The sequence below is a fragment of the Columba livia genome, chromosome 1 (assembly GCF_036013475.1).
Source record: "Columba livia isolate bColLiv1 breed racing homer chromosome 1, bColLiv1.pat.W.v2, whole genome shotgun sequence".
In the NCBI taxonomy this organism is placed as follows: Eukaryota; Metazoa; Chordata; class Aves; order Columbiformes; family Columbidae; genus Columba; species Columba livia.
Window position 1 is genome coordinate 90,550,317 of NC_088602.1, and position 14,112 is coordinate 90,564,428.

Sequence of the window (14,112 nt, forward strand, 5' to 3'; positions counted from 1 at the left end):
GTATCACAAGCTGGAGGATACGGCAGTGTGACAACATCAGTGTTGCCTTCTCCTGATCAGTGATCGCTCCTGTTGTGATTGTGGTTTTTCTTTTTTAACATCTAGCACCTGGAGCCGTCGCATTACCTAATAAATATGTTTTAAAATAAATGAAAAAGAGAAAAGGAAAAACAAGTTTCTCACAGAAAACGACCTAAAAAGTGTTCCTCACAATACCAGAGGAAGTAAAAATAACTCATTGCTGGATACCATTGTAACTTTTGTATTTAAGACATCTTTGTGTCGTTTAGGAATTTAGTTGTCCTTGTGTATGAGTTAGTTGTATGAATTTTTACTTCGGTTGTCTGGGTCCTGGTTTATAAACATTTGTGCTCAGCAGAACTGCAATCTTTTCTTCAAAAGAAAACAAAAGAAGTTCCACTCCCAGATTACTGGAAAAAAGAACCCTGTCTCTTGTTTATTTATTTATTTAGAAAGCACATACAGCAATGCATGGGGAGGGGAAGAGAGATGCAAAACAGGAGAGCATACAAATCCATCTCAAAAGAAACAGTGAGACACTTCCCAGATGATTAGTAGTACATCAGTCTATGTGAGCATTTAAACTGCTGTACCTCTAGATTAAAAAAAGAAACCACAGAGAATTTCTGAAGAACAAGGTAAATGTCTATATTTCAGAAATCCCACCACGATCCACTTGTAGGCAGCAATGTTTTTGTTTTTGTTTTATTTTTGCCCCTGATATTTCCTCCCGGGGTTCTGTCTTGCTCATGCTATGGTTTCTTTCCTCAGTGTCCGCCTCTGGTGACAAGTAAGGATACTTGTGAAGGAAGATTTCCCCTTCGTTCTTGACCTTTTCTTCAACTTCTTCTGATGCTTGAGTGAAATTCCAAGCTCCTCCATTATCGCATTGAAAGAAAGACACTGGTGGAAGACGGAAATAGCATTAGACACTTCACACTGAAGGCAGAGTTCGACCTTACGCTTTGCACAAATGGTGGCTCTTGGAAGCCAGGACCTGAGCTCTTACTGGTGGGCTTGAAAAGCTTCTCTGCTGAGTTCTGCCAGCTTTAAATAAGCCCCTAAGGTATAATAAATGAGGCTGTGTAAGTCATGTTTTTTTGCCTAACTTGGCTTCCACTGAATTTAATTTAACTTTGGCTTAACTAAAGCTGCTTATGAATGTTTCTGAAATTCTACACAGATGCATTTGCGATGTTTTGGTGGCTTTGTATCGTAAAACTTACCCTTTTTCAGTAGGTAAATTTCCTCCTGATCTTAAAAGAAAAAAAGATCATCTTTTTTTTTTAAATCACATGTACCTTAGCCACAAAAAATTGGTATACTAGAGAAAACAAAGAACACCGGTTCTGAGGGTTTCTTTGTTTAGTTATTTTCTCCTCATGGAATTAACAGACATTTCTAAAACATAGCACAACCCTCAATCTTCTCTTTCTTTGGAAAGGATCTTTTCCAAATATTGTGTGTTGAAGACAGGAGAAAATTACCACAGGAATAAGGCAGCTGAATAGTTCAGAAAGAAAACAGAAATCTTTTTTCTTACCACCATCATAGCACTAACAAAGACATTTTGGGTAAGTGGAAACATCCCTTAAAATCTACAGCTGGAATAACTACACATAGCACAAAGAAACACAAAGAGGCTTTAAGTGCATCTAGCAATGCAAAAATGTTCCATGCAAATATATATAAATAGGTTATTTATATATAAAATGAAGTGATGGTAGCAGTGTGAAAGAAAGCTTTAACCACCTTACCTTCATCAAGCTGAGAAATCCTTCCTACCAAACCCTTTCTAGCACTGCAGAACTGACCAGCTTTAAAACAACTGCTTAAAACTACAGTTCTTGTAAAATGACACCAACAGCACACTGACATGGTTCTCTGTGTCAAATACAAATTCCCTTCTAAAGGAAACCTTGCACCAATGCAAGGTAAGCAGCCTTCAGTTCTTAATCAGGAATAATGCAATAGTGACCTCAGTTGTATAGGCCTAAAAAAAGTAAAAACAGATTTATTATTGGAAGAAGAGAAAACCCAAGCTTTCCTAGTAGCCAACTAGTCCAGGGGAATGTTCTCCAAAGTGAAAGAGAGTATAAGGGTAACTTGGATCAAGGCTAAATAATTTCTTTAAAGTAGCAAAGGAATTCCAGAGAAGTGAATTCCACATGCTGTGCTTCTTCCTCTCCAATACAAACCTACACTATAATGTGTGTAACCCTGCTTCTGCAAATAAGCTCGTCAGTTCATCACCACGTGTGTGTATTTTAAATGTGTATGATCTTGCATATGCCAGAATGTCCTTTTGAGGGATGGACTGCACACAGACTAAGATCCGATAGTATGTTAAATCTATAGTTTAATATGCTCTTTCTTTGAGATGTTTGATTTTTGCTAATCTAAAATTATTAAGTGTACATAAATTAAACTACTGTTAATTCATTCCAGACCCAAAATATAATAGATGTAGGCCAGGGCGGTATACTGCCTTTTTTTTTTGTTTGTTTCAAATTACTGTCGGTATTAGCCAGGAATTTGCTGGTGCAATTATAATTTAAATATCCCCTTTGACACTGTAATATAGGAATTCCAGTGTTAGCGGAGTTACAGTTAAAGGTGTTTGCTGCAGCCCCATGCCCTCAGGAAACAGCAGATGAAGCAGGTATCATCCTAATAAAGATACTATTTCTGTGTTGCTTCAGGCTCTTTTAGAGAGTAGTACCACTTATTTTCAAACTAATAAAGATGCATGCTCTAATTATCCATGAGTTAGCATGGATAATTTCTCTCTACTATCTTAGTTTTAATTGAGCTTTCAAAAGCTAGATTACAAAGTGACTCCAGATCTCCGTGGCACACAAGGAAAGGATCATATTAACCATTTGTAGGATTGATCATGTTTATTTTTATTTTCTTTCCTTGTCGTCCTTAGTAACCTATACATTGTGTGTGTATTTAATAATAGCCATCAGTGTCTGTAATGTGCATGCAGAGAAAATTTCTGCAGATGAAACTGTACCTTTTACAGCCTTGTTAATAGGCTTGTATTTTAATTTTCCAAACTGATTCCTATTATTCAGACTATGCAATTATCATAATGTCCTTCAATTTCATATCAACAAAATAGTCCCATGAAGATAATTTTACATCTGCAGACAGATGCTGATATTAAGTATGTGAGGATTTTAATATCTGACTACATGATTTGTAAAGTGCCCAACTAACTCCACTTCCAACTGTCTTGAATTTTAAAATAAATATTATCAGAAACACTTCAAGATATTCTTAGGAATGTCTTTGATGTTTAGGTCTTGTCTCTAAGAATTAAACTTTTGCTTAGTTGTTCATCAATAGCAGTTATATCTAAAACTGATTATAAAAACATTACTGTTCTTTTTGATGGTCCTTTCTGTAGACTTGATTATGTTTATCCACCCAAGAAAGCATGGAAGTAGGGCTTTCGAAATCTGAGAAGTGCTCTGCCTTATCGAAACTCTCTCTTAATCTGTCCTGGCAATGCAAGGCCCCAGAGGGTTGATGACCCATGAGAGAGGTTGAAGCACACACACAGCACACATGGGAATCATAGAGTCATTTAGGTTGGAAGAGACCTGTAAGATCATCGAGTCCAACCATAACCTAACTCTAGCACTAAACTATGTCCCAAAGAGCCTTGTGTATACATTTTCTAAACACTTCCAGGCAAGTCAACCACTTCCCTGGGCAGCCTGTCCCAGGGCTTCACAACGCTTTCTGTGAAGAAATGTTTCCTAATATCCAATCTAAACCTCTCCTGGTGCAACTTGAGGCCATTTCTTCTCGTCCTAATGGGCTCAGCCACCTTGCAGAGAGACATGGGTCTGAGAGAGAGAGAAACGGGAAGAGTGTTTACAGTGGCAGCTGCCTGAGTTTTATACCTTTGTACCTCCTGGCTTTGTAAAAGCACAAAAGCAGTTTTAGATTTACACTTGCGTTATGCTTAGTTTCAAGGGACTTTAAACATCATTGTAATTAGTTTTGTCAAAGTGAAGCAATGACTTAAAATAGATTTAAAACCCTGAATTGATCCTTCAAAGATATCCCCATGGTTACGGGCAAACTACAACTCTGATCAATTTTGTGTATATTCCTGTCTGAGATCCTACCACCTTTGAGAAAGCCAGCTTGAGGTGGCAAAGAACATTACAAACGTGGGAGAAACAGGGCTTCCTCTGCCCCTCTGCCTTCACACAGAGCTTCAGATGGTCTAAAAGAGCAATCTGAGATGATACTTGGAACATTCAGGGGTTGGGCTACTCATCAGAAGGACACTTACACACGAACTCTCCCTTGAGCTCCAGGAAGCATAGCTCAAAGTCCTATCTATCTCCAAGCTTGTGCATGCCATCAGGAAACTGAACAGATGCCTGAAAACTGGAATTGCCCTGAACTTTTCAAGTAGTAGAAAGCTGCAATACAGAGCAAGTACTAACTCAGCCTGAATGCTGTAGGATTTACAGGAAAAACATGGGCAAGAAACACATTCAGTGGGGACTCCCAAGATACCCCTCTGAACAGCACCATCTCTGTAGCATAATTACAGTAGCCTTTAAAAAGGGGATGGTGACATTATAAATTCCATTTAAAAGGGTAATATATTGTTCTTTTAGCTTCATATGTGGATAGCCAGACTGAAAGGGTTTCTTTAAAAAGCAATTTTTTTACACACTGTTATATCCACTTTTGAGGTCCTGCTGAGAATAAGAGCAGAGTAGACACAGAGCAATACATTTAACAGTGTAATAAGTTTAACATTTCACTTTTAGTCAGCTTGGCTTTCTCATTCTAGCAGTGTCAAAATGCTGCAGGACATGGCATGCAAGGCTAAAAGCAAATGTCATCCTTTAAAAACAGAAAAGGTTTTGTTCTCCTTGTGATACGTAACTCTTTCTTTTTGCCCCTTGGTCATTTCAGCAGGCTATAAAAGCTTGGTCATGAAGCTCCCAAATCCTTCCTTTCTCTTTCATGCAGAAGACTATGTCAAGCTTTAATATAATTACAGATTCAGAATTTTAAACATGACATAAAATGAAGTAGAAAGAAGACTGAAAAAAATAATCTAGACAGGCTTTATCAATCTGCTGGTTATGCTGCTGGGCTACCACTGGGGACAAGATTTTTCAATTGCATTTTATCAGCGCTTTGCAAAAACAAACAAATAACAACAACAACAACAACAAACCCTATAGTGCACTGTGCTGGAGAATTGAGAAATACGGAAAAAAAAAGGATGTGGGCCAGATTTTATTTTGGGAGAACACCTAACAAGCTCAGGCACAAAGAAGGATGTGCAGAAGTCAGGATTTTTCTTCTGCAGTGCCGTCATCACTGTGAAGGACCCATGGCTGGGACACTGACATATGTCTTCTGCTGAGAGAAAAGTGATTTGTTTGTGCTTAGTACAACAAAGGAAAAGTATCCAAAATAGCTTCTCCTAGTGAGCAAGCTGCTGTTGCGGCACATTAAGAATCTGTTTGAGTAGTCTGTCACTGATGGCTAATTGCATGAGGAGATCACTAAATTAAGTTTTTTAAACTGTCAGAATCTCTTCAACAGTGATTGTCAAAACAGCATGACAATAATCCATGGATTCTTTTAACTCTTCTTCAGTTATATAAACGGTTCCTCAGTTTCTTGTTTACAAGGAAAAAGAAAAAAAGCTATTTGCTGGTCTCCCAAACCACCTGAACATGAATGGGATTGCTCAGTGAAGGCACAGATGGCCACAGTATTGCTGGAAGATGGAGCTGTGGCCTGAAACTGGAGGAACTCAAGCTGATGTTCATTGAAAGAGGGGGAATTTGCAGACCTGACAACTTCAGAAAAATTTCTATTTTGCAAGAACCTCACCTAGAAAGGGGATTTCTTCCTCCTCCCCTTTCACCTCCTCCTTTTTTTCCAAAGAGTTAAAGATGCGAAACTTCAAGGCTTTGATCCAAAATGGACAGCACATAGGATACCATGACAGTACCTAGAGTAAGTAACAGCCTAGTTGGAGAAGGGATTATTGCTGTGTTTGGTCTAGTTCCGTGGTGCAGGGCCATGTTGTTAATCCACCCTCATCCTTTCTCTCTGAAATAGTGAACCTATTGCCTTTGTTCCCTTCATTCTTCTCTTCTTGTGTCCTTTTCCTCTCCTTCTCCCTGCAACTTTGCCTAACTGGACTGTAGACTGTTCGATGAAGGCAGGAATTACCACTAAATTAAGGTGGGCACACCAGCCCCAGCCAAACCAACCTGGCAATGGCTTGGGACTAGGTTATTGGCTGCCTCTTTGCTTTCAGTCATAGATGGCTCCTGTGTGTCAAATCATATGCCATTTTTTTTCAAACACTTATGAATTTGAATATTTTGGGAGTTCTGAGTAAAATACAGGAACAACAAAGCAAAAATTAATATAAAATGACATAAGGGTATGCTTATAGCCATTTTTCTCCCAAAATGGCTCTGGCTATGCTTTACTAGTACTGCAGTGCCAGAGCTGATGGAGTCTGTCGTGGCTCATCTATCACAGGCAGAGTTGTTGGCTCTGTGCTAATTGCACAGCAAAGTCCCTGCACTGACATACACCTGAGAAAGGACCTGGTTTGTTTATTAGGTCCTAGTTGCAGCTGCAGGGCTGCAGGTTAGGAAGATGCAATGATGACCATCTGCATTTGTGAGCAATTTTGTGGCCAAATTTCCAAGTATAGCAGTCATAGGAGCTTACAGTGTTGATTAGCAGAAAATCTTTGAATGCTTCAACACTTCTCAAAGCTTGTTATGTCTATGCAGGAGTCCTCCCAGGTGCCATGAACTTCATGGGAGATGCTATGGGCTGTGTGCTCCTCAAGCCTTCCTGCTAACCTGAAGGCCCCTGCCTTTTTCTGGAGCCCCAGAAAACCTTGTAAAAACTGTCTTTACAAGCATAGATATGTCAGTCCTCGGGCGGCATGCTGGCTCCTCACTGCCTCAGCTGCGGGCATGGCTGCTGAGGAGCAAGTAAGTTTTTTTAATAACCTTTTGTAGCTGGGAATGAAGCTCCATTAGGGAAAGGAGGACCTGCTTTGTTATTCCCACAAGTAAGTCATCCAAGAGGTTGCCTGTGGGGACAACCAGACACAGCGGAATGATGACTGTTACCAACAGTGTGACTGCTTCTTTGCCAGATACGAAAATGTTTACCCAGAAAGAGACAGAAAATGTTTGGATTCTACATTCATCTAAAAACTGATTAGAAAACTGGTCAAAGCTGCAACCCAGAGGATTTCTTGCGAGACCAATAATGGAGACGAATACATTAGAAATTTTCCTTCTCCTCTGAGAGTTAAAAGAAGCTAAATTTAATTAGTTTTAAGTCTCTTCTACTGGGAAGCTGCAAACAAAAGTGCTTTCTTAAATCAGGGATACTGAAGATCTAATTCAGGTCTTTGCTGGTAAGAAGGCTCATTTTATGAAGAACTAAAGCTTTCAAGGCCCTATTCAAACAAGTTGAAGTGCCATTTTGAGCAAGACGATTTCTTACAGTGTCTGGAGCAGTGCATAAACACTCACGTACATAGATGAGCATCGGTAGAGGAGAATCGGTATAGTCTAGCTATGAGCAGTAGATCTTTGTCACAAAAAATACTTAAGCCTGCTGCCAGCGTAAATAACGCTGACCAAAAATTGTAACATGAATAGAAGGAAAGCACAGGTCACTGTATTAACTGGCTTTTCTCAGGAGCCAGCTATGAGAGAAACAATTCAAGAGAAGAGCAGAGCTTCACCAGAGTGCTACAGTGATTGAGTGTGAAGTCATCCACTCGAACAAGTTTTCTAATTGCAGTAGAGTCAAGAAATAGCCCCTCAATAAAACAGATCATTAACTTGTTTGATGAGGAGGAACTGCACTGAGCAAGAAAACATTAAGTAGGTGTGAGGGGTTGTGAAATGAAATGGTGAAACTGGTGGTAGGCTGGAATACAATGAAATATCGGTAAAAGGTAGTCTGGTTTTGAAAACGTCATTGTTTGCCACGGTTCATGTTATCCTACGGGCTGGCATTTCTATAGATTTTGTGTATCTCAAATAGTTGTCATATGATTTTTGGTGGCAACAACAGATCCAGTCCATTGTCTCCTGCCCTGTCAGTCCCCAGACTAGCTGAGGACTAGAGGAAATCAAAGTGTTATCCTTCCAGGATATAAAAAGCATCCAGGACCAACCTCCTACACAAAAGTTTCCTCGTCTTTTTCAATATGAAAAAAACAATGCCAAGGCTTTCTTGTTTGATATAAATTGATAACTCGATATCTGGATTTTGCCAGAAAGGAGTTTTCTATGTTACAAAGCCTTGAACCTCATGGATTGCTCAAGCCAAGTCAATGGAGTTATTTTGTGAAAGGTATATACTAGGGGGGCCTGAGGGTGCTTTGTTGAATATGTTCTTAAATGTTAATGGCTACATGGCATAAAATTTAACTGATAGATATGATTTTGTGCTATGATAGTTACTTGGAGGCTTTGGCTAATGAATTTTAAATGGGTGAATTAAAATTCATTAAATATTGACACTGGGAATAAGATATACCAGCTAAAAATCTCTGGCTGCTTATAATAGGGGTTCAGAAAGCTAATGGAGCCCTGCAGGTTATTTTCTGAGGTTTATAAAGAACTGTTTGGCCCACTTGCTGAATGCTTTGGCAGAGACCAAACAAAATAATTCGCCATGCTTTTAGCAATGAGATTACTGTTGATTTACTCAGGTTTGGTAGGAGATGAAAAGGAGGTAAATATTTTTTCTTACCTGAAAAAGGTGAATTACCCCATGAGATGACAAGACAACAATTGTACACAGAGACTGTGATAATTCTTAAAATCTGCTACAGTCTATTGCACTCACTCTTTGCTGTAGGTGTAATTATTTTCTGTGATATGCATTTAAACTGCCCAAATTTCCAGGACTTTGGCAATTTACGTCAGGTTAGCTTATCTCCTGCTGAAGCAAGAGGCACTTTGCAGTCATTAATAATGTGTTGGTGAGCACAACCTTTGCCATTATGTGCACTGTTTAAGTTTAATGCTTTCCATCAGACACACCTTTTTTCTTTCCTGACTATACAGTATGAATTGAGGGCTGTGTTCGAATCCCTCGCTCCTCTCGGGTTAACTTGCCACAGTCTAACTCCGTAGATAAGGTGGTGCCAGAGGTGGAGTTGGACGGGTGGGTTTGCTTACATTGTAGTCCGTAAAAGAAACAAAAGGCCTTGCATGCAAGAAAAGAAAAATGGAGAACATAAATAAATGAAAGAAGTAAAATTAAAAACAAACATGAGAATGAGATTAAAAAGCTATATAAATCAAAATATATTCTACTTATGGAAGCAGAAAACTCATAGATTGTATTTGACTCATGTTTTGGATGAGCTTAGTGATAATATGCACTATATTGCATTTTCCATTTAAGCTTCTTATTTCACCAGAATAAAAATAAAACAAACCAAGAGAAATCATAAAGTAACACTGGAATTGCTGGTATTCTACTTTCTGTAATATTTCCTCTGGAAAAGAAGTATTATATCACCACATTAGATCACTTAAAGATTTTAATTATTAAGAGACTGCCTGTAATAAGCTACATATTGCTGTGAAACAATAGTACAGTTTCAGAAATGGTATATGTATATATGCAGCCCTGAATATTATGTTATCTACTCAACATATTGCTAAGTAAATTAACACTCCCTTGTGATATAAAGCTTTAGGTCTACTGTAATTATGACTTCAGGAATGCGTTGCCTTTTCCAGACTCCTGAAGAGTTTCCAGGATATTCTCCACCATACTAATATTTGTACTAAACTTTTTAATTAGCTTCAACTATTCTCAAAACCATATTTGAATGGACGATCTCCTGAAACATGAATGAAACAAATATATCGATACATTCTTTATGCATTTTGTGCTAAAACTGTCCATAGGGTTAAAGTACTAATCAGGAAACTTCAATATGTGCAAAATATATAAATCCTTTACCTCTGACTTGTTCCAAAACAGCGACATTTTGATTAATACAGCCTGCAAAGTTGCTCCACATGAGCTGAGTCTGTTGTTCATAGACTGTGTCATTGTCTTTAATGAGGGCCTGCTCAGGCACACGTGCAGATGTCTGCAAGGTCAGGAGCTGCCCTCTCCTGCAGGATACTGTGAGGACCGAGGCCACTGACATTGGCATGAGGTGTCATGGACCCAAAATAACACCAAGTGCCATTTGGAAAACGAAGATGTATGGGAGGATTCAGCTCACTTCCTTTCAGCTGTCTCAACAGCTGGCATGTAGCCTTTGCTACAGTGATCCCTTACTGGCAGCAAGGGGATGTAGGTGATTTATCCTACTCAAAATCAGATGTCATCCCCCCAAGGCCCTCAGCCCTGGCTACTTGTTTTTACTCAGCTATCAATCTCTCCCATGTCCCAGCACCACTGCTGTGTGCAGTGTAAACTGCACCTCTGAGAACAAGTTCAAAATGTTATCCTTCTCCTCCCACTCATCCCCCTTGCCTTCATTAAGGTTATTTTTCTCAACAGTAATTTCTGGCATTTATGTGTCATCAGCCTTGCAAGATTACACCTTGGATGAAGAGTTTAAACTGCCCACAGAAAAGCTCCTGCCTTTCCCATCTAAAAGTGAACTTAAACAAGTCACTTTGAAGCAGATGGCTCATGTCTAGAAACCTGAAGTTAGGTGATATGAACTCCTGGGGAATGTGTCAGGGACCACTGATCCTGCTGGGCAATGTGACCCTTGTCCCTACCATAAGTACTGCTGAAGTGAAGAGGATCAGGGTAGCCACAGTAGTTGAGCCAAGCAGGGTCCCATCAGGGACTAGGACATGGCCAGGAGCAAACCGGTACCAGGGAAGGCAGCCAGAGTAAGAAGGCTGGCAGACAACTTAATGAACAGACTCTGAATTGCTGCCCATGCCTTGTTTCTTTTACAGCAGCTGGTGGTTCAGTAAATGGGTGTTTACACTCTATTTTAATGATTGATTCTATCTCACAAACTGCTGTAATACTCAAGGCATGATTTATATACAGCATTTCCTTTGTTTTCCCTCTGCCCTTTTAAATTGCTCATTACGCTTCGGTGGAGCCATAACCAGAATTTCTTTAGCTCCATAATCTTACTTTACTGTGGCATCCATCACCTTTCAGTAGGTCTCCCTGCTTTGAAGTGCATGCTTCTGCACAGTGTGTAAACCCCTGGCTGTGAAAAAAATGCTTTCTAGAGCAAGAGAAAAATTACACTTGGGGATTTGGAAGTACATTCCTGTTGTTACTCAAAGGGCTGACGCTAATGCCACATAAAAAAAAAAAAAAATCCAGTTTGTTTTATTCTTTTCCAGCATAATTTATACTTGAAGTCTTAAAGATCAAGCAGAAACTGTTTGAGAAATTAATTGCTCTTGTTCAACACTGCCATACTAAGCAGGACTAATTGGACTGTGGGTGAGGTTCTTCCCTGTTCTTATTAATAAATTATTTGTCTTTGGTGCCAGAAACGCATGGTGAGAGTTCAGCAAAACAAATTCTGCACTCCAGCAAAGAGACTTATAATACAGTCACCTCCACATCCACAAAGCTCAGCCTCCCAGAAACATAAGCAACATGGAAATGGATGACTCACCTGCTCAATATCACTGTTTTTCCTTGATTTATATATAAATTCACCAATGGCTACAAACACCGAAAGAACAAGCCCTGCAGCAAGCACTATGAAGATGCCACCGATATTCTCCACCCCGAGAGCACTGGCTTCTTTGCTGTCCTCCTCAGGGCAGCCGTTGCCTCGCCACCACTTTTCCTTCATCATGTGCAGCTTTCCCTCCTCCTGGAGCTGGAGGATGGCAATGGTGATCTTGTCTCTGTAAGGAGACCCTGCAAGGTGAGAGCAAGACCCATCAGCGCTGATTGTAGCCAAATGAGGGCAGGGATGGAGCATGCTGCTGCTATCTGAAGCAAAAAGATTGATCACAAGATTGATTATTCCAGCTATAAAGTCCTGTTTTTCCTTTGGCTGGAAGTGGGAAAGGCCTCTTTGGTGTGGTTTTTGGTTTGAGAATTCATGATAATTTCTAGGATCTCCTCCTGAGGTTTATTTAAGCCTTGGCAGTGAGTTTTCTTGCTAGCTAATTCCTCCACATCATGTTCGAATATTGCTTTGAGCATCCTTTGAGATATTTCTGCTTTGCATCTCTTCTATTTACTTCAACATCTGTTTACTTTTCCTGCTGCATTTAAAATGAGTAACAGCTTAAGAAAAGCTCAGTCACTCAGATATATTTTCTTCTCATTTATATTATACCTGTATAAGCCCACAACTCCGCTTCAGCTACCTTACATCTTATAGGAACACAAGGTGGCCGAGTCATTTTTTCCATGACTTGCAATAATATTGGTATTGCAAGCTGAAAATAGCAACTATTTCATGCTTTTTGTTTGCAGGCCAACAGCTTGCTAAATGATGTGTCTTCAGGCTCGGCAGCATGAATGAGTCTGTACAGTATCTGGCAAATAGTGGGGTCACATTGGGTAGTTCAATCTGTTGAGGTTTGCCTCTCACACACTCTCCTCTGGCTCTCCATCTTCCAAAATCTCTGCTGCCTCTAAGTCCCTTCAGCCAACTGTGCTCCTGCAGAAGCACAAGCCTGTAGCCCTAAAGAGGACAAGAGAGAAGCTCGCCCCTCACCCTGCTTCTGGAGCAGTGCCTAGTTAAAGGAAACTGCTACCAATTACGTTTTCCTCTGTTGCCAGAAGCTGAAGTTATCAACAATAAGAGCAGCAATCCTTTATTAATTACAAGAGGTTAGTGGAAGTTAAGTTTTGGGGCATTGGATTAGATGACCTTTGAGGTCCCCTCCAATCCCTAACATTCTGTGATTCTGCGATCATGAAATAGATTTTTCTTTATGGAGCAAGGATTTTATGATAGCAACCACGAGAGGGTTACAAGAAAAGCTGTTTGGTTCTCAAGGCATCTATGTGCCCTCAGATCCTGCTGTGTTGGACTTCCTACAGTTGGAAGGGTTTAGTGTCTGGGTTGAAATACAGTGTCGCCAGTGCTTTGTCTGTGTATCTAACTTCCATCAATCCTCTCCTCTCCCTTACCACTTCAATGAGACTATTTTCTTAAGCAGTAATTTTACCCGAAGTCACTTTTTTTTTTTTTTTGCAAATTGAAGCAGTTGCAATTATCAATCCAATAAAGGTAAACAAAATTTTAAGGTAGAACAGGTGCCAGAATTTCAGCAATAGTGTGGTACACATAGACACGTACACTTCGAAAAAATCTCACTAGGCAACACTTTCATGTCTTTGTGCATCTAACTAGTCTTGGAAATTTGGCCTCACAGCTTCATCTTTCTTTCTTATATTGCTGTGCAAGACACCATTAAAAATAATTATACCATTAATACAAGTCCCCCTCTCTGCTTTCCATTTCCTTTAACCTGAAACATTGTCTGAGGAGAATCGGTGTGAAAACATTGCAGTTCTTCACTTGTTGTGCCAACACTCAGCTATTTTTCAGTATATCTTACTGCCAGCACTAGGACATGCTGTGACCACAGATGCCAAGAGACGTGTCAGATTATACAAAGTCCATCTGGGAAGCCAGCAATCAGCAGCCACTGCTTGAGGTAGCCAGCTTTGAAAAGAAAATGGGCCTGCTGTAAGAATAGATGACTTCTATGCATGCTATTATAGAACCAAAAATAAGCACAACAGAAAACAGAAACACCTTCAAAACTGTCTTTACACAGAGAAGTGAATCATTATCACTGAAAACAGCAGCGTCTCTCAGAAGAAAGAGCAGAATTCTCTCCACCTTAGGAGGCATTTGTCGCCCTGATAGCTGGAGTCTGTTAGATTGTTGGATTTGTCTATTTTTCCCTGTCTGAAAGGACATAGCTTTTAGGTAAAGTGAAGCAGTCTGAGTCACAAAGTAGGATTTGTGGGGATCTTCATTCTTTTTTGTGATATTTATGTTGCCAGCAGTGTTATCACAATTCATCTGGAGGGTAACAGGTGCATATA

At 39.8% G+C, this 14,112-nt stretch overlaps 1 protein-coding gene across 9 annotated transcripts in view; it reads right to left on the reverse strand.

Annotated features, from left to right (window-relative positions):
- Positions 1–428: 428 nt before the first annotated feature.
- Positions 429–14,112, reverse strand: part of GRIK1 (glutamate ionotropic receptor kainate type subunit 1) — a 173,893-nt gene continuing 160,209 nt past the window's right edge. For 6 of the 9 annotated variants that reach the window (XR_010473271.1, XR_010473272.1, XM_065066111.1 and 3 more), the window contains 2 exons: positions 11,705–11,955; positions 429–924 (listed from right to left, as the gene is read on the reverse strand). Coding sequence is in view for 6 of the 9 variants with exons in the window: in XM_065066111.1 (XP_064922183.1) it covers positions 769–924; positions 11,705–11,955 (407 nt within the window). In the remaining 3 variants the exon portion in view is untranslated. Of the gene's footprint in view, positions 925–9,119; positions 9,286–11,704; positions 11,956–14,112 lie in introns of all 9 variants that reach the window. The other 3 variants (XR_010473273.1, XM_065066122.1, XM_065066141.1) reach the window with 1 other exon arrangement.